Source organism: Tenebrio molitor, chromosome 2 (assembly GCF_963966145.1).
Source record: "Tenebrio molitor chromosome 2, icTenMoli1.1, whole genome shotgun sequence".
Classification (NCBI taxonomy): domain Eukaryota; kingdom Metazoa; phylum Arthropoda; class Insecta; order Coleoptera; family Tenebrionidae; genus Tenebrio; species Tenebrio molitor.
The window spans coordinates 24,600,431-24,619,735 of NC_091047.1; the positions used below are offsets into that span (position 1 = coordinate 24,600,431).

The following is a 19,305-nucleotide window of genomic DNA, read 5'->3' on the forward strand; positions in this document are numbered from 1 at the left end:
TTCTTAAACAGCTTCATATGATGAAATTGTGAACGAGTATTTCCAACAAGACGGTGCCCCTGCATACACCACATACGAGACCTTGAATATGATAGAAGAATTTTTTGATCGACGAGTCATCAGCCGAAATACAGCCATAACTTACCCTTCAAGATCCTGCGACCTCACTCCGTGTGACTTCTTTTTGTGGCCCTAATTAAAGAACTCGGTTAAATAACCTCGACGAGTGGCGTGAAGCAATAGTTGCGAAAATTGATGAAATTAATAATAATCCTCAATATTGGCAAATGTCGGCACCGTAATTGTTCGAAGAGTCCGCCAATGCCTTGGAGTTGATGGAGCACATTTTAATTATTTATTACAAGCGTTATTTCCTCATTAAAGTATATTTTTTTCGTTTGTTATGGCATTCAACTACATTTAATTGCATTAGCGTGCTGAACTGTCGATTGATTAAATTAAAAGTGAGGTTAGCTATAGGTTCAAATTTCAAATTAGCAATTGTCATTTCGATGGTGCGTTCACAATCGACTCTTCTACGCCAACTTCGACGCCAAATTTAAAAAAACACCCGTTATGTATGTTAAACGATTAAATCGAATGGTACTTCCTTGTTATGACGACTGTGACTGAGAAAATGACATTCAATAAATTCTAAACCTGGAGTTTTGTTTTGTTTTTGTAGCCCAGCTTTAAAAAGACTCTACGGTATAGTACTGGGTGTTCATTTAAATTTCCTGTCAAAATTGGAATGTAAGAGTCGACTGTGAACGCACCACGAATTACGGATGGGCTCCAGGCTGACGACTGGTGCGTTCACAATCGACTCTTCAACGCCAACTTGAACCGATATTATCTTCCTTTTTGGTTTCATACTGGGACTAGTTAAGCTGTCTTAATGATCTCGAGAACCCTAATTTATTTCATAGAAATGAATTAATTTTCGCACAATGTAAAAACTAATTTTGATGCCTAGTAACTAACTCATATTCTGCCTATCTCAGTCCAAACAGTAGTGACAATTGAAAGTTTTTGTTTATCAAAAAGAGTTTACATATTTTCATATGCGCTGTTAAACATAGCAAATTAGCACTCTTCTCACGTTTTATTATTATTTATCACACATGAATTTATTTGACGAATAGAAAAGAAACATTCAACAGATTCTAATTTGCAGTTTTCAGCTAAAGATTTACAAATTACAACTTGAATCATTCGATTTGTGATTTTTGACGCCTCTTCCAACAATTCAATACAAAATTTAGGTTAAACTGGATGAAATTATTGAAATGTCATATTGCTGTTGACATCTGTCACATTACAAACGGACCGATTCGGTTCGTTTCGTTTCTACGAATCATTTCGCAAAAATGCAGGAAATTTTCAAATTGATTCTTGCCTACAACGAAACCACTCAAATATGACCGTTACCCCCTCCAAAACAGTATTTTACAATTTGATTAAATCAAGTAAAAATTGAAAAAAAAAAAAAATCAATATTTGAAGACACGTAATGTTTACACAAAAAGGATGTAATCATCTACGCAATTAATTAATCATAAATAAAACAAGGAATAATTTTTAAAGGTTCATAGCCCTTTACAACTGGGTAAATATAGATAAAACCTTCGTAATTAGCTGCAATAAAACTACCTGTCCTTGACTCCCTGTACAAAATAGTCATCCAAGTTTTCCATACTTTCGTTATGTAGATGGAATTTACTCTTTCGATATCGTTTAAAATAGCTTCAGAGTTTCGATTTAATTTAATTCTCCGTAACGAGAAAAAAAGCAGCATAATTTGACCCGAATCGTTAATTTCGTGATATCCTAGACTCGGTCCGTCATACGAATCACTTGGGCACAGAAAAAGTCCGAGTTAACGACTTTGATACCTATCATAAAAAGCATCACTTCGAAAGTTAACCAACGCACGTTTAATCCGCGGTACTACATCACCATAACGGTTTACTTTAGGCAAAAAAAAAATCTCCTCAATCCATAACATCAACACTTTCGCGGAACGTTCGGAGGAAAAAAAAGAACCGTTAGTCATTGTGATTTTTCCGCAAGCACAAGTTCCCACCGACGACAAACCCCTCGAAATCCTCCTCACCTTTGCTTGAGCTCAGCGGGGCTGAGCTCCTTGATGGGTGCCAACGGCGGCATCTCTCCTTCGCTCGAGTCGCTGCTGTAATCGGCGTTTCCGTTTGTCCGCGGCTTATCTAAACTGCCATTGATGAGCACGTCGGGGCTCTCCACGTAACTCCTTGGTTCGGTGCGGGGGCGAAGCACTCTCCTCGAGTACACCATAGACTGGGCGCTGTTGGTCGAGACGATGCCCACCTGGTGGTGCTGGGGCTGGTGCGGGTGCGACGGCGGCGGCGGCGGCTGCAACGGCTGCTGGTGCTGAGCTGGCGAAGCTGATCGGTTTGAACTGGAAACGAGATGAGAACGATGTTACCGCAGGACAATTCGGGGGCCGCCTTCGAACTAGATGGATGCCGACCTCCGTAAATTATTATGGCAGCGGTCGGGGTTCCGGAGGGAGATAAGACCAGGTGGCGACACGCCACGGCGGGGTTACGATCGCGTCGGGGTAGTGGGGGAGGGGGTGCGGTGTCACCGTCAAATTTCTACAACGGGAAGGACACGTCACGGAGTCGATTCCGACCGCCCCCGACGGGGACGGCGACCGTCCCGACTAATTGTGACAATTGCGGCGTTTTATTTGTCACTTGTGTCGGTCGCTCTCTTCGCCGCCAACCGAACGCGGTTATCCACCGATTTGGGACAGGTAGGTATTTCGGATTCATTTCGGTTCGGACGTTGCGCAAAAGAACAAACAGATTAATTTATTTGCACGCATTACCCAACCCGCAAAGACAACACAGATATGGAAATGGAGACGATAAATGGGGGGAAGGGTGACGAAGTTCGGCGAAATTCCGCTTTCGTGATATTCGAAACGGCCGATTGCCATTATATTTTCGTCCGTTGTAATGAGCGTCTGAAAAAGTTTTTATGGATTTTTTTTTTATGAAAAGTAATCAGGGGGCGTGCGTTTTATTTTTTTCGTTTAGTCGACGGATAAGTTTGTTTCGCTTCGGTCTTCTAATATCGCCCTAATAAGATGAGGGGGTACGGCGAAATGCTGAAAATTTTACGACTCATCGGAACGCCACCACAACCAACTTGTCCCTCGGAACTGGTCCGTTTAGAAACCGATAAATGGACAATTTTCTTTCAAACGAAAAATCGAACAACGATTATTATCCAACACGGACGGCATCGACTTCAGTTAAATTACAAATTTGAAAAAATCTATGTAATTCAAGCATTATCATCTTTACAAAAAAAAAAACACTGGAAAACACTCATCATTATCGACTCCTTCGAATAAATTACTTACATATTGAGATCGCAAAATATGTTAACTTATCTGTTATATTAAAAGCACCACATTTCCGCCATTTGCATCGATAACACCTGGTGTGCTTCAACCATCTTGTATTCATCACTTGTCCCGCGTACAGTAGGTCGAGGTTGCGTTCTTTTAACGTAACTGAACCAAATTATTCCCTTGCAGTTTTACCAAATAAAAAATTATTTCTCTTCGCAAATTCGATCGACGACTCATTTTCCTTCTCGCAACAAATACTGCGAATATTTTGTTGACAAAAATCAACGGTTTCGCCGTTATGTTCTCTCCACTCTGACGTCCCTCTACTCTTGGCTTCCTATTGTTCGGTAATTGGTAGCTACCCCTGGTTCACGGTGGATTTTGTGTACATCTCTGATACGACAAAGATTGCATCGACTGGACCTCGAGATGTTTCCAAAAAATGAATCTATAAAATAACGGCCAAACTGTCGAGGTCCTAAAATGTGTTTGTCTAAATGCGATGTGCTGCCGATTGGGATTTGGAATTTTCTTTGGTACACATTCACATCAAATATTTGGTTATTATGTTTATCATAATCTTTTTGTCGCGCGTATCAGAATAAACGATAAGGTGACACAAAACAGAAACATTTTGTTAAATTTGATTATCTACGAAACCGTGATAGGTCCAATTATTTAACGTTGGTCGCAACGATAGGATTTTAGACCGCTCGTAACGATTCACGAGATATTTTCGTCGACACAATTTCTTTGGTGGACAAAGCATTTATTGCTGATAATATTCTACGAAATTGTTCCCTATCTGAGTCAGGTAATGAGATCTCTTTCAACGTGTAACAAAATTCTCATATTTCTTAGTATGTTTGAATGTCTCGTTATCAAAAACTGTTTGTAAAATCTTGATTTTTAAACCATTCCAGAAATGAACTCATCAAAAAATTATAGATTGTGCAAAAATTGAGCACCAAACCGTATCAACGTGGAGAATCATTCTAAAAATAACTTGTTGGTATGCAAAAAATTCTAGCAGAAAATCGAACCAAATACAACAATGATTATCTATTTAAATTTATGACATAAACGACGAGTGAATACAACTGAACTTGTACCTTTTTACTGGTCGGAAGCTTTGCTACCTGAAGTTTCTTTATAGATCCCTTGAAAAGTGGCCACTTAATGACTTTAATATTTGCGTTAAATATGACTTTTAAACCCAAACAAACAAAACCGTAGCGTATCCTAGTCAAAACCGTAATTATGAAAAACACCGCTCTGGTAAACGTTTAATCTTCTTTGAAACCATTTTTCGTGGAATTTTAGCAAACGTCTTTGGAAAAATTCCTTCCTAAAAGACTTCACACAAAACGTATGACCGCAGATCACTGGAAATATCATTTAAACTGCGCCCCAGGGCACAGAAACTGGTTCCAAAGCTGCACCCTTTCAGGGTTGTAAACAATGAAGAATCACCAATCAAGTTTTAAAGTATTTTAAATTAAATCCGGACGTCTCTTGGACGATATCTGTACGCTTTGATAATTGTGGTCTATAGCAAGCGAGGAGTCGCTTCTTTTTCAATTTAAAATTCAAATTTTTCCCTACTCTTCTGAATCGTACTACTCTTTCGTAACAAACTCTCAAATCTGTTTTATGGTTCGGAAACAAGAGTGAAATTCAGTTATGGCCCCACATTACAAGATTATGAAGGTGTGCTGTGGCGCATGGTCGTGTCCGAGCTAGAACCGCACTCAAGAATTGTAATTGAAAGCGATTAGTTCTGTTTTGTTTACGATAGAAGGAAATAAAAACATGTTAACACGATGCGTTTTATAGCCATTACACCTTGTCGAGTACTTGGTTCAATGTTCTACTATACCAGAAACAGAAGTGGGTCTGTCTTGGTTATAGTTACAACGACATCACCAAAGTTCACTCCCAAGACACCCTGAATTTGGAGCGGTGTCCCACCGACCAACGTTGCCGATGTAAATCAGGATATTTCACGTGTGACAACGTTTAAATCAATCTTCCGCGAACAAATTAATTTTGTTATACACACAATGTCCACATAAATTTAATATATGGGCAGGGATTAAATCTGGCAGTGAAATTGGAATGAATTGAACGATCGATTAATCAACGGATTACCTACGAACTGTTGTAGTTACATCAATTTTCGAAAATGTGGTATCTAATCGTCGACTCGCTTTAGATATGTGGAATGGAAGAGCGACATGTCTGTTGATGGCCGACTCTTTGTATTTTTCACCCGACAAATGTAGCACGACTGCACCAAAAAATAAAAGAAAACAATTAATTTTTTTTTCAAAGCGCACGCCTGCAATAAACATTCATTATAAAGCTTACAGTTGGTGCAGTTGTCAAAAAACGTATTTTTTTTAGTGCAAGCCACTGCAAAAAATATTTCTAATCAGTATCTCCATCAAAACCCGCACATTTCAAGTTCGAAATTAAAAATCATCTCGAGCGATTACTTGGTCTTGGGATGCGCGATGTTCTCGTCGCAGCTACCACGTGCACGCGCTTTCGCTGCTGCTCGGAAATGTGGCGCTCGTCCGCGCCTCGCGCTTATTTCCACGACAAGGCAAAGCTGAGAAAATTTTTCGGAAATAATGCACGCGTTAGGGAGATTATAATTGCAAATTTGCAACTCAATCAAGTGCAATTTTCTGGCGTGAATTCGATAAAAATTAAATTCTTTCTTTCGGTCAGTGATATCGCTTTTCATTAAATCTTGATTGCGATTTAGGGTCAAGCGAACAGCGTGGCCGTAATGCTTCATCACCTGCAACCTTTTGCAAGCCGTAATTAGTCGACGTATCAGTTCGTTGAATAATCGCCACTGTCCCAACCCAAATAATTTTTTTGGCATTTAGATTTTTCAAAAATTTCTCGTCGGCGACTGACACCGCGTACCAAACGATCCGGAACCGATTCTTTCCTTTCTACTGGAATAAATCAGTTTTAATTACAATTATATTTTTTCTTTCTCCCACCACCTCCACAATCACACAACGATCACGACAACAAAAGTGATCGCTGGTTTTCCATAAAAAAGGACACAGATAAACATTAATTCGTGATTTTTTTTTGATCAATACGCAAATTACATTCGACGATAACCTCTGCCATTTGGAAGTCACAACAATTTCTTCTAATACCTTCATTATTCCAAGTTTCGCAACTGGCGGTGTGTGGTCATCATGGACTCGTAATTTTTTCCTCGACAACCAATTTAAATATAATAGAACATGTAAAGTGTTCTTTAAAATGATTCGACTATCCTTGATCCATTGTTAAATATTTACACCAAATCTTGTCTAGAATTCAGTCGGTGTCACGATTTTACATGTCACCACGGGTCGCTGACTTTTCCACGCTGTTTTTTTTTTTAATTTTTGAAAGCCCACCACTTCAAAAGCAAAAACTGCTTTAATCTTTCACCTTGCCTTGCCCCGATGTTTTTTCGGTCTCGTTCCGCTTTATTCTCGCGATTCCATTTTCTCCAGCCGTTCACTTCTCGACGTGAATTTCAGTTGCAATTCCGCTTTGCGGCTCGGCCGGCCGGTTCTTCTCCAGGTCGAATTTTTTGATAATTAATAGAAACAAAAGTGCGTTGTCGGCGGTGTCTACGAAACCGTAACAAAACACGAAATTATGTTAAGTCTATCGAGGAGTTGTTTATAAACGGGGTTTATGCGGACGTTATGTTACACTTGAAACTTCAAAGTGTCTCATTTCTGGAGAAAATTGCCCCCGAAACACAATTAACCCACCATTGGGAAAATTTCGTCCTTAATTTTAATGTCACAACGAGATGGACGAACGTTCTTATCCTGCCGATCTGCGCGCTGTTGCCACGTCATTAATGGAACCTCTGTTTTAAGCGTGTGGCTAATTACATATTTGTTTTGGCAACATCTGAGAGTAGGTGCGAATCGATACCGAAATAAAAATAAAATCCATCCGTTTTCGCGTTGTTGTCGGTCACCCTCCAACCCCTGCGGCTTGCTAGTTTCGTAATTACGTTTTTCAACGGTCACCGTTAAGATATTCGCCTATTTAGAAATTTAAAACAGTCGAAAAAGTCGATGTTGAAACGATGATCCTTTCGATACACCGCGGGTCACTTCCGTTCTTGGTTTCGTGTTGTCTGCTCACCTACCATTTCACTTTCATAAAACATAATTGAATAATGGTTCAGGCTAGTCATAAAATTAAAGAGGAATTGTATGATTACCCCTTTGTAATAAGTACGTTCTTCAAATCTGTAATTATAATTTTCCATTTATTCGTACCAGTAAAACTGTGACCTCCGCGAACTGATAGTTTGTTAATGCACCAACAACTATCAATGTAACGGGTGACTATTAAAATTTTCACTTAGGGTTGGCTATGGATCATTCTTTGTTTTCCGTTGCACCTTAGACACTGACAAGTTTGACATTACAATAAATGTTTTTTCTCTTAATTTGGTTATGTTTCAATTGTACTGACTGACATTTGTTGTTCGTTCTTGCGTGTGTCTAAAGTAACAGAAAAAATAAAAACTCGTTCAAAGCCAACTCCAAGTGAAAATTTTAATAGTCACCCGTTATAATGATTGGTTATTCATTTGTTTTAATGCATCGGAAACTGGCAAAAAATAAAAAATTACGTAGCAACGTCGAACCGTTCGTTGTTAGTAATTTTTTTTCTAGTTCCGGTTTTTAACAAACAACAGCCTAGCTCTTTCACATTCGACTGTACTGTTCAAGATGGATGTTCATAATTTTACTCTAGATTATTTTACATTACGGTCACTTGAGCGTGAACATGGGGAATTACGCTTCTTTTTTGGATGTCGAATGTTACTCATGAAAAAAGTAGTGTTCGGTATTTTAGACTGAATTTTATTATAAAATATTGATTTGTCTCGAGGAACCGACAATACAGAAATAATTTATTGTTAAGTAATTTAAATTTTTTGGCTGTGTTATGTAGCGTACCAATAGAAATAACGGGTGTTCAAACGAAAAGTTCATCAAGTTGGCTATGACTTGTTGATGAAAGATAGAGCGAAAAAGGGATGATGCCTTCTTTGACAGATGTCAGTTGTGTTTTGCGAGGGTAACGTCTTTTTTGTCGTTTTCTATGGAATTATATCAATCAACTGCTTTCACAAGTAAACAACATTTGCTTTTTCTACCTCACGATAGTTTTCACTGTGGAATATGTATAAAACTTTTCAACAATAATCCGATGATGTTGGAAAATGTGATGAGAAATTTTCATCGTAGAATTAGTTTTACAATGATGAAGGTGGTCAACATTTTCAACATCTTCTATGATTTTAAAATTCTCTTGGTGTGCATTTAAAGCGTTCAACATAAAAAACACATCGAACCTAAAATTTTACAGATTACACATCGCTGCAACTTTCGTCAAATTAAGAGGTTTTGTGTTCAATGTTATCAAACAAGTAGCCAGAAACATGTCCTGCTTTAATTATAAACCTTTTCGATAACCTGGTACTTACATTACATATAAAATAAATTTAGTCAAAAATGTCACTTCCTAACGTGGGCCTAACCTACGTTTTGTCATTGATCTTCTAAGACATACTTCACAATGTTGTGAAAAATTCAAAGGCTACTTGATGAACTTTTCAACTTAACAATGGATAGTAAGTCCAAGAGCGCTCAATACTGACTCTTCAGTCTAAAACGCTTGACAGTGTGTTGAGATTATTACAAACTTGAAACAACTTACTACAAAATGACCAATGAAAAAAGATACATATAAGGGTCGGCTATGTAAAACAAAACCCTTGTGAACGTGCGGCGTAGCTACAATCGTACTAGCGCCTATGATGAAGAAAGGTTTTGACGAAACTCAATTATGCAAATGAATTTTCCTTGCCCTTTAGTTATACTATGTAGGACATTGACGCGATCTTGAAACACAACAAGAGAGAAAAAAAGGGCATTTGCACAAGGTTTGAATGGTGGGAAACGATCTAGGAGGACGCCCTAAGGCTGTCTAGCCAGAAAAAACGCGAAAATTCCAGAAGTAGGTAAAGTAAACAATTAGGTAGGTACCTAATTTATAATGATCCTGTATAAAATTGTGCATGGCAAATTCTGTCACGATTTTCTTCGCGCCTATTTTAAAAAATAGGTTTCTCTCAAAAAATATTTTATATAAAATTCAAGTAAATGTCAAAATGACAAATTACGCCACACGTTTTCAGAAATTTTGTTTTCCATAGTGGCCCCTTATCTCTTTTTTTTTGTTGATTATATTGTTTAGTTCATTTTCGGAGTGAACATTGTATTGGGTGTTTTAAATTTCACATCATACTCGTAGTAGGCGTTGAAGAGTCGATTGTGAACGCATTATACAGATTACGGATCACGGATCAACTGTTTAAATCTTACGTTTTACATGAGTGGTACGTTCACAATCGACTCTTCAACGCCTACTACGACGTGAAATTTAAAAAACATCCGATAGTACTATTCCGGAGACGGAATCTTGGTCAACATTTCTAAAAAAAAATGATGAAAACCAATCATTAGTGTCATTAATAAATGACAATTATTAAAAATCACTTTGAAGCTTTTCTTGTGACATCAAAAAAGCAGGGAAATGGTATTTTCGAGTCAAAAGTTGGATTATATTCAATAAAGGTCAATTCACACACATTTGTCAGTTAAATGTCAGTTGTGGCCAAGATTCCGTGACCGCAATTGTACATACTTACATGCGGCAAAAATTTTGAGCAATGAATTTTTTTTGTAGAGTTTTTCGAAAAGAATTCGGAAAGGTCATTTTTTAAAGAAACATTTGCCGATAATTAATACATATATGTATGTACTAATTTTCTCTCATATTCATACAGATTTGAATGGGTTATTAAATGATTTATGTCCATGTACCATCTACAGAGTGATCAACAAGAAAATAAAGAGTGCTAGACTCCAGCCGTTTAGTGAGGATACATTCGGTGGGGATGCGCAACAACGCTATTTTGTTCGACCAGTCCATTATTAGGAAATAAGGGTGTTTGGCATTTGCCGGCAAAATATCGGTAGATGTCACCACCTCGCGCGTTATGGGAAACTGTAATAGTATTACAGAAATTACAGAAGGAAAAATTTATTCGAATTGTCAAGATTTAAATGTCTAGCTGTTTCTAGCGAACACAAATTGATTTTGCACTGATTGTGATTGAAGTTCTTAGTGTATTTGTTATTTTGACAATCAATGACTGATTAACGGTTGATATTTATTCGAGTTTCGAACCCTTCCCATGTCTAGCTGTTTCTCGCGAACACAAATTAATATCACAAAATGATTTGCACCGATTATGATTGAAGTTCTTATTGTAGTTACGTTATTATCGGCGCAGACGACGATTATTTATATCACCCGTTTTTAAATCACTAGCAACGAATACAATACTTAATTGTGCATCAAACTTAATATAAATTGTTTAACTATACATGTTTTATATAAACCACTTCTATGGGACGCACTGGTTCTTCTACGGCACTGGAATATTTGGACCGCGCAGGTTTCCCCCACCTAATGTATCCTCAGTAAACGGCTGGAGTCTACCCCATCTTTTGTTTTAACGAAACGTCTGTCTTAGCTTAATCGTGCACATATGTATACTTACACAGTCGATTTATTGGTTGCCTACCTCTCGAGAAATCTATTAAAATTAATAATTATTATTTATCTTCAATCGTAACACTCATTTTACCACTTATTCTGGCATAATTGTTACTTACAATTACGTAAATTTTGCAGAAATCGAAAACTATTTTAAACTTTTCAAGGTTAACACCAATACCGTTGCTTTTAAACTGACGTTTCTTTAACAATTCACCGAAAAATTTACTTACCAGTGGCGTCGCGTTTAGCGATAAAGTTGGTAAATTACCCATTCTTTCGAATGTAAAATGCACAATTATAATTCCAACGTCTACAATTCATAAATTTATTATAAAGTAGCTATGACATGACCGATAATTTGCAACGCCTGCTCTAATTTGTTTTCTTTTTGATCACTTTGTACATACATACATAGCGCATGTACGACGGTTTCATATTTTTATAAGAAATAGTCTCTTTTAAAAATCGACATCAGTGAAAAGAATTGGAGATTGCTATTTATAAAAAAAATGGCAATGACGTCATTGAGCGGAAACGGAAAAGGTTGGAAAAATCAATATTATCTTTAAATGTTTCTTTTAAAAAAATAAAACTTACCTGTCCGAGTAAGAAAATATTTTTAGTATTCCAAATTTTTACTTTCTTCATTACAAAATACTTTTAAAAAACTAATTTCTAGATTCGAAAACAGTAAAAATTTCTAAACAGTTCATCAACGTCGTCACCATCAAAACAACCTCGTCGTGAACGTTAATGCAAGATTAATAACAATAAATCTTGTGGGTTTGGTTGCTGTACTCGTAGCAGTAGAAAGCGTAAAATTAAAATAAAAAAAAGAAGAAAAACACCGATACGGCCACATGAACGGTACAACAACTTACGTTGAGATTTGCAATTTTCAAGTGAATAAAGACGCCACAGATGCGAACTAATCTCGAAAATGATAATTGTATTTTAACTGTAACGTAATTTTTTCTAGGCTGTAAAAGTTATGTGTAACGACCGTAGAAAATGTCCATTTTATCGCGTTCACGATCATGACCTCGCGAACTTTTCCCACTTTTAAATTGATTATGAAGTTTAATTATTATAAAACGTAGATGATTTATATTATCATTGTTCGGTTTTTAACTTGCAGATCGCGTACGTCTCGCGAGTCAGAAAACTCCAAAAAAACAATCATTCACCGAAGAAGCTAATCATCTTGTCACTTTTAACATCCAACGGTCGATAAAACATCGAATTCGAAACGCCACCTCGGTCGATTTAATATTCAAATTTGCTTTTTAAACGCCGTTCTCGCCAAATCGAAATGTCCGAAGAGACTGCACAGGTCGATCTTCCTTCTTTTTTTTTCGCTTAATCTCTTAATTACCATAACAGACTAGAACTTGATTATTAGACGGTTTTTCTGCATGTTAAATATTCATAAGTTTTTGTCATTCCTGATGTGCGGATAGGCCATTACAATGAAATTAATAAACATAAATATGTCCGAATGGAAGGTGATTTTATCAAAGAATCGTCCTGGCAACAAATAAGCGAAAACTACGCATGAGGTCATGTTTCGAACGATGTTTGTTTCGTAGGTTTGTCCTACTTTAATTTTTATTATTTTGTTGGTTAAAATTCTAATTGAGCGATATACCATTTGCGGAGGGTCCGTGTTGGCGTCGCCGCATTTTATTATTCACCAGTGGAATCACGAGTACATCTCTGGCAACACAATTACAAAAAAACGTGAATCCATTGAAAAAATAAAAATTCAGAGATTAGGGCATGACCCCGTGCGGACAACAAATCGGTGGTAACCACACAGAAAACGTGGGTGTTGTAAACGTTATGGCTTATTAGCGAGCCGTACTCCATCAATATCGTCAATTCTTTATGCGTATCGCATGGGTGATTCTTTGCGTGAAGGAAAGAAATTACCCGACAGTAATCATCCAGGGTTCTGGGTTGAACCACTAATTACGCAAAGGTTACAGAACAGAAACGTAACAGATGGACACGGTATTCGTAACAAATGACTTTACTTTTTCTGGTTACGTTACGAACTTGCATCAACAAACAATAATAATTAAAATGAGAACGATGTCACAACCGGGGTCACTCCTGCGACTATTTTTGTCCAAATCCGGAACCCCGTTTCTCCATTCACCAACTTTCTACCAGTTAGTCAAAAAATCATGAATTTTTTCCATCTGTCCCTCGTGTTACACTTTTTTGCCTAAAAACGTTTTTAAAAATTAAAATTCATACTTTTTTCAGACATGTTAATCATTTGTTATTTAATTTTTTTCGTCGTTTCTACACAGCTAGAAACGTACACTTTTACTTGGTGAAGACTTAATTCATAAATTATTTCAAGTTCTATATTTTTCCCACATTATTGTTTGCCAGATAGTAATGATTAATGACTTAGGGTGTAGCATAACAAAGAAGAGAAGATTAAAAATAAATTAACATTTTCAGGTAACGACTCAATATGTACTTCAAAATGTTTTAATAAGTACGAAATTTGGATTGGTAAATGTAATTATCGATGATCGACTAATCTTCATCAAAAATGACCTAAAAAATCTACAAAAATCAGATTAATTTTCCCCTAGTAGTTCGTAAAGATATAAATTTTGTACAAACATGAATGGGTCTTTTAAGGTTGTTACTGTACAATGCACCTAGTGTTCGAGTTTTTGTTTAGGTTTTTTATTAAATACAAATCTACGAATATTTAAAAATTAAAATTGAAAAACCAATCTGGGACACTTTTAAAATAATTTAATTGCTGCAAGGTGATGTAACAGCTCACAGCACCACAACGGTGATAGAAAATTGAACTCAATTTTACGATAAACATTTGCTTGCTGTTGACCGCAAATACGTTACGAATTATTTCTCTGAAAGTTTAATACATCAATCGATCAATAAAAAAATCAACAAAAAAAATTACAACAACAGTCGCCAAAAAAACTCGTTTACAATAACTAATTGTGATATCGACACAAAAACATTGATCGAGTGTCCAACGGAGAACTGTTTAGAAGTTTACACGTTCATTTCAAAAGCGCACGTCGAATATTCTTTTTTGGACTGAAAGATTCTGTAGAAATTAATGTTGGCCACGAATTCACCATATTGGGCAATTTCCAAGTCAAATCATCAGTTGCGAATCGCACATTTCCATTGTCAAAATTGTCGCAAAATGGTCACAGTCATCTCTAATAACAACTTTCAATTGGCTGTGAAATTTTTTGGCACAACCCAGTTCTGATTCTTTTTAATCAGACGATGTGTAAGAGATTATTTACTTTCGAAATGCGCATGTCTAGATACAATATGCGATAAAATTAGAATACTATTACATGACGTGACAACATTTAAACTGATGACAGCCTAAAATGGTAGGTATACGGTTATAAATAATTTAAAACGATCCACTCAAAAACGAGTCGTCGGTACTGGATCGCTCGTTTTGCCAATACGGACACCAAATCCGATTCATAATGAAACAATCCAGTGATTGATGCGAGCGAGACGTACCAATGTCAAGCAAGAGCGTCTTCGAGTATTTTTAAATTTCCACCGAGATCTCCATTGTTATCGATTCGAAATCACGAGTTTTGGTGAAATTTCTGAGACTCATGTTTGGACAATCCGAGTCCGTTTGTTCTTTGCTGTTGGCGCCATTACCTAGAACTGAAGCCAATTTATTTTTCCTCCTCGTGGTCGTTATCTCTGCGATGTCGAATTTATCAATTTCGAAAATGTTTCCTAGTAGATGGACATCGAAGCGATAACATCGACAATCCCATGATACTGTGTCGATACCACAGCGTATCTGTCGAGCATCGACATACGACTTTCATCGGCGTTGTATGTTTGTTTTGTCTAAAATTGGAAGTCACAATTTGCCCCTGACTTACTTTACCTAATGATGTATCGATTCGCATCAATTTTTGTGGAGTTTGCTCATCGATTTGTGAATTAATCAGACCTCAAGACGTTGGAATAATACATGCACGTTGCTCGACCAGTTATTTTTAACGGTCCTTCAATTTTGCTAATTTAGTGGATACATCGATTGTGCAACTTTCAAATCGCATTGATCTAATTTCGTCGGTGTTATTAAAGATTTCTTTAAAAAGGAACGAACGTACGTGGTGGAAGCGTTCGGCGAGCGGTGTCTACCGTCCGACCCCCGTGTCGAAGAGCTTGTTACGCCTCTGTGGTAACCATAGATACAAAACAAAAACAATGTCGCAGCAACAATAATTATTGTAACTGTCAAGCTGACTTTTGTTAATTAATCCGGCCAACAACATGTCGGCCGGCTTGCCGCAATTAACACGGTGGAAAAAGAGTGACGAAAAATGGCGTTATTATGTTAATTAATCCGCAGGAATTTTGGTCGGCGGGTAATTGGAGTAAAAACGCGGTCGACGATGGGTTATCGATCATTGTTTATGTAGATGGTGGTGTGGTGGCGTTGTGACGGATTAATGTTAATAAAAGAGAAACGTCCGGTGAGATGTGGCTTCTGATCGGACAGTTTTATTGTCGGTTGCGCGGCGTCGGAGGGGCTAATTAACGATGCAAGTGTACGAGACGCACCTAATACTCAGATCGACGACAGCCTCATCAACTTCCATCTTCTCCATGGGCCCCCCTGCCTGTCGGTCGGCTGCTGGTGCTGGTGATCACGTCGCCTGGTCCTAACCTCTTCGCAGTGCGACCTCCGAGACCGCTCAGACGGCAGCGGACATGAGGCGGCGCTGCTCCCAACGCTCCGAACGCACCTTGGGTCAATTATTAGTGCACCGAAAATCGTAATCTAAACCTCGCGTTGACAAATCGATTATCTTCCTCTACACACACTCCTCGGGACGAACACCGCTTCAACCCGGCACAGACACATCCCCGCCGGTCACCATCAGCATCGCACGGCCCCCCTGTCTTCCAACTGTTCCTGCACACAAAACACGGAAAATCGCCGGAGACCGCACTTCACTCCGGGCCAAAATTAACAGACGACTGATTCAATTCAATATGGCGTGGCCTTGTGTTGTGTCTACACTACCGCGATGATAAAACAGACGTATCGTGAGCGCTCCAACTTTTACTACGTCACAGCCACCTTTCACGACGTACGTCTGAGATCGTGCCGCACCCCCTTTATTCATGCGACACGTCACCCGAGCTGAGACCTACGCCGCTCGGTCCGTCTCCGTCAGGATCGCGGGAAGGGTCGAACAATCGCGGTCGGGATGCGCCGCGTCGACTACTTCGCATCGCGCTTCCGAACCAATCGCGGAAACAAAACACGTAAACATCGTTACGTCTCGCTCTGGACCGCGCGCTTCCCGGCCAACCCGACGAGGACGTACGCGCCACCTTGCCGATTTTCGCTCGTTCATAAACATATCATTCGGAAGAAAAAAGTCGCGGCGTTGCGGGGTTGCCTTTTCGAGATTAAACACTGATGTAACAATCAATTAACGGAAATTCGACGAATTTTCCGCACGAAACGCCGGAAAAACGTGCATTCGACGACTTTTCGCGCTTTTTTCATTTTTCCCGACAAGATTTTTTTTTTGCAATTTTTTTCGATGTGAACGATCCTATCGGTCGCTAACATTTTTCCGGAGGCCACGCTCCGGCTTTCGGTGACATAAAATTGTCCGAGGTTCAAATCTGTTTAATATGCTAATTTAATGAAAAATCAATAGCGCCGTGTCTAAAGTAAAGAATTTCAATTTTGTCGAGTGAAACGACTTTTTGCACGCATCGATGTGCATTAGTTGGTCCGAATGATTCGCAATGTCGCCTTTTTTCCACGAAAAGTCGCCGATTTATGTTCGCGTTTTGTTGCTACGTGTTGTAAAATTCTTGATAGGTGGCGTAAATGATAATAATAAAAGGGGATGGATCTTTAACCACAGGAGATAAAGGCAACAAATGTCAGCTCGCAACGTGTTTCACCCCTGCCGAAGGTCCAATGTCATATTATTATTCATGTCGCAACTGTCAAGCTCAAGCCGCCATCATCTCTGTTATTGATTGAAATCATATTTAATTGCCGCCACACTGTTTTCAACGAGATGTTTTCCTTATAAACAATCGCAAAACTTGTTCTTTTTGTTTACTTTTTTTTGGAAATTAACCAAGAATTTATTGTAGATTCTAGATAACAAATTATTATTGCAACAATTGACTGGAAATTTTTAAATACCGAGACAAATATGTCGCAGCAGATCGTATTCCAGATAAAATTTAAAACATTATGAGACTTTTTGGAAAAATTTGCACTACTAGTAAGGCCCCTTCAAAACACTTTGTTTTTTTAAACATTTTGCCCTGTTTTTAAAGTATGTATGTATATTTAAAAATTAACATTTTTCAAAAATGTTGCCCTAATTTTAAAGGTATATTTAAAAAGCAGATATTTGAAGGATTCCGTCCTGTTTTTTAACGTAGAAAGCATACTATACAAACTTATGTAGATAACGATTTTAAAAAAACACCCTGTCTGTGAAATTGATGTAAAACTGTATTTATTAAAGAATAGGATTATTTGCGATTTTAAAGTATTTATTAAAAAAACTAGTCCACTTTGTGGACGCTCATGAAGCTCTGCTGAATTTCAAGTAAAATAGCCAGGTTTTTAAGACCATTTAAAATATACAGGGTGTTTTCGAAGTTGAGGCGTTCCTTTTAACATGTGATAGTATGCGTTGTTCTAAAGAGTTTTAGCCAAAATTACTTTAGTAAAATGTGTACGGCAATGAAGATACAATAAGTTAATTTTTTTGAAATTTTTGAAACCGGTCCAGCTCAAATTTGCGCTGATTTGTTAGAAATTAGAATTGACAAAAAAAATTAACTGAACATGGAAGTTAATCAAAAATAGTGTCAGAGTTGTCATCTAATTAGTCGAAATGGCTTATCATTACGAAAATAATGAGCTCACAGATATATGCGCAATGTTATTAGAATACAGCTGCGGCGTCCAGCGAGTAAGCAAAGCGATGTCCGCAAAAAAAAACACCAAGCTGGACCACATCAGTTATTAATCTAATACAGCGGAGAAATAGGCAGAACCGGACTCAAAATTTTAGAAAACAATGAAAATATACAATCAATTATCTTTGTTAATACAAACATTTTACTGAGAAGATTATAGTACCTCCTCTTACAAGGAACGCCTCAACTTAGAAAACACCCTGTATAATATTTCAAGCAAAAGAGCAAAATTAACAATTTTAAACAAATTTTAAGAATTTATGCAGATGGTTTTTCACTTCTTCTGGAGATAATTTTGTGAGTAAAATAACAGCAATTTTTCGTAACAATTCAACTTCTTCAAGATCAAATATGTAGAATTTCTTCGTCGTTTGATATGCAACAAAGTGTAGATATTCCATTCTCTTTCAAATTTATACAGGGTTATTCTAAATGATTGTAGTCGAAGTAGGTCATGCCCATTTAATCACGTTTTTGCCACTTTCATGTGAACTGTCAGTTGTGTCGCTGTCATTGTCATTTTTTAGGTGAAAAGTGCGGTGATGAGGATTTTATTTATTTTTGTTAAATAAACGATTGAATCCAGAAATATTGAGTTGTTCTACAATCAATTTTAAAAATATTGAGTTGTTTGCATCCAATTTAACACATCATTTTGATGATTTTTTTTATGTGGAGGGGCAACCATAAATTTTACATTCAGTTTTCACGCCTACTTCGACTACAATCATTTAGAATAACCCTGTAGTTATGGTGTCTTCCATTTATACCGGGTGTATTATGAAAAATCTTTGGTGCTATAACTTCCTTATTTTTTATCCGATTTTAATAAATGATACGTCAAACAAAATCGTTTTAGAAACACTATGGCCCGACATGCTATGATTTTTCTGGTCGTATTTTTCACATACTGCTACGATTCTTCTTGCTAAATCATCTCTGTTATCGGCCGGAGTCAAATAGACATTGTCTTGAATGTTCATAACTCTCTTAGTCACATATTGGATCAATTCAAATTGTATCCCATTTAAAACGATTTTGTTTGACACATCATTTATTAAAATCGTATGAAAAATAAGGAAGCTACAGAACCAAAGATTTTTCATAATACACCCGGTATAACCGAAATATTTTTTAATAATGTTTTTAGAATTTGCGTCTCAAATAGGTCTATTATTGTATTCAATTTGGAG

The 19,305-nt window shown here is 37.4% G+C and overlaps 1 protein-coding gene across 3 annotated transcripts in view; it reads right to left on the minus strand.

Annotated features, from left to right (window-relative positions):
• Positions 1-16,188, minus strand: part of simj (simjang) — a 41,772-nt gene extending 25,584 nt beyond the window's left edge. The window contains exons 1-2 of one of the 3 annotated variants that reach the window (XM_069039172.1): positions 15,704-16,188; positions 2,117-2,437 (exon numbers count right to left, since the gene is read on the minus strand). In XM_069039172.1, coding sequence (XP_068895273.1) covers positions 2,117-2,437; positions 15,704-15,750 — 368 coding nt within the window. In that variant the 5' untranslated portion in view covers positions 15,751-16,188. The remainder of the gene's footprint in view (positions 1-2,116; positions 2,438-15,703) is intronic. The other 2 variants (XM_069039171.1, XM_069039173.1) reach the window with 2 other exon arrangements.
• Positions 16,189-19,305: the final 3,117 nt, after the last annotated feature.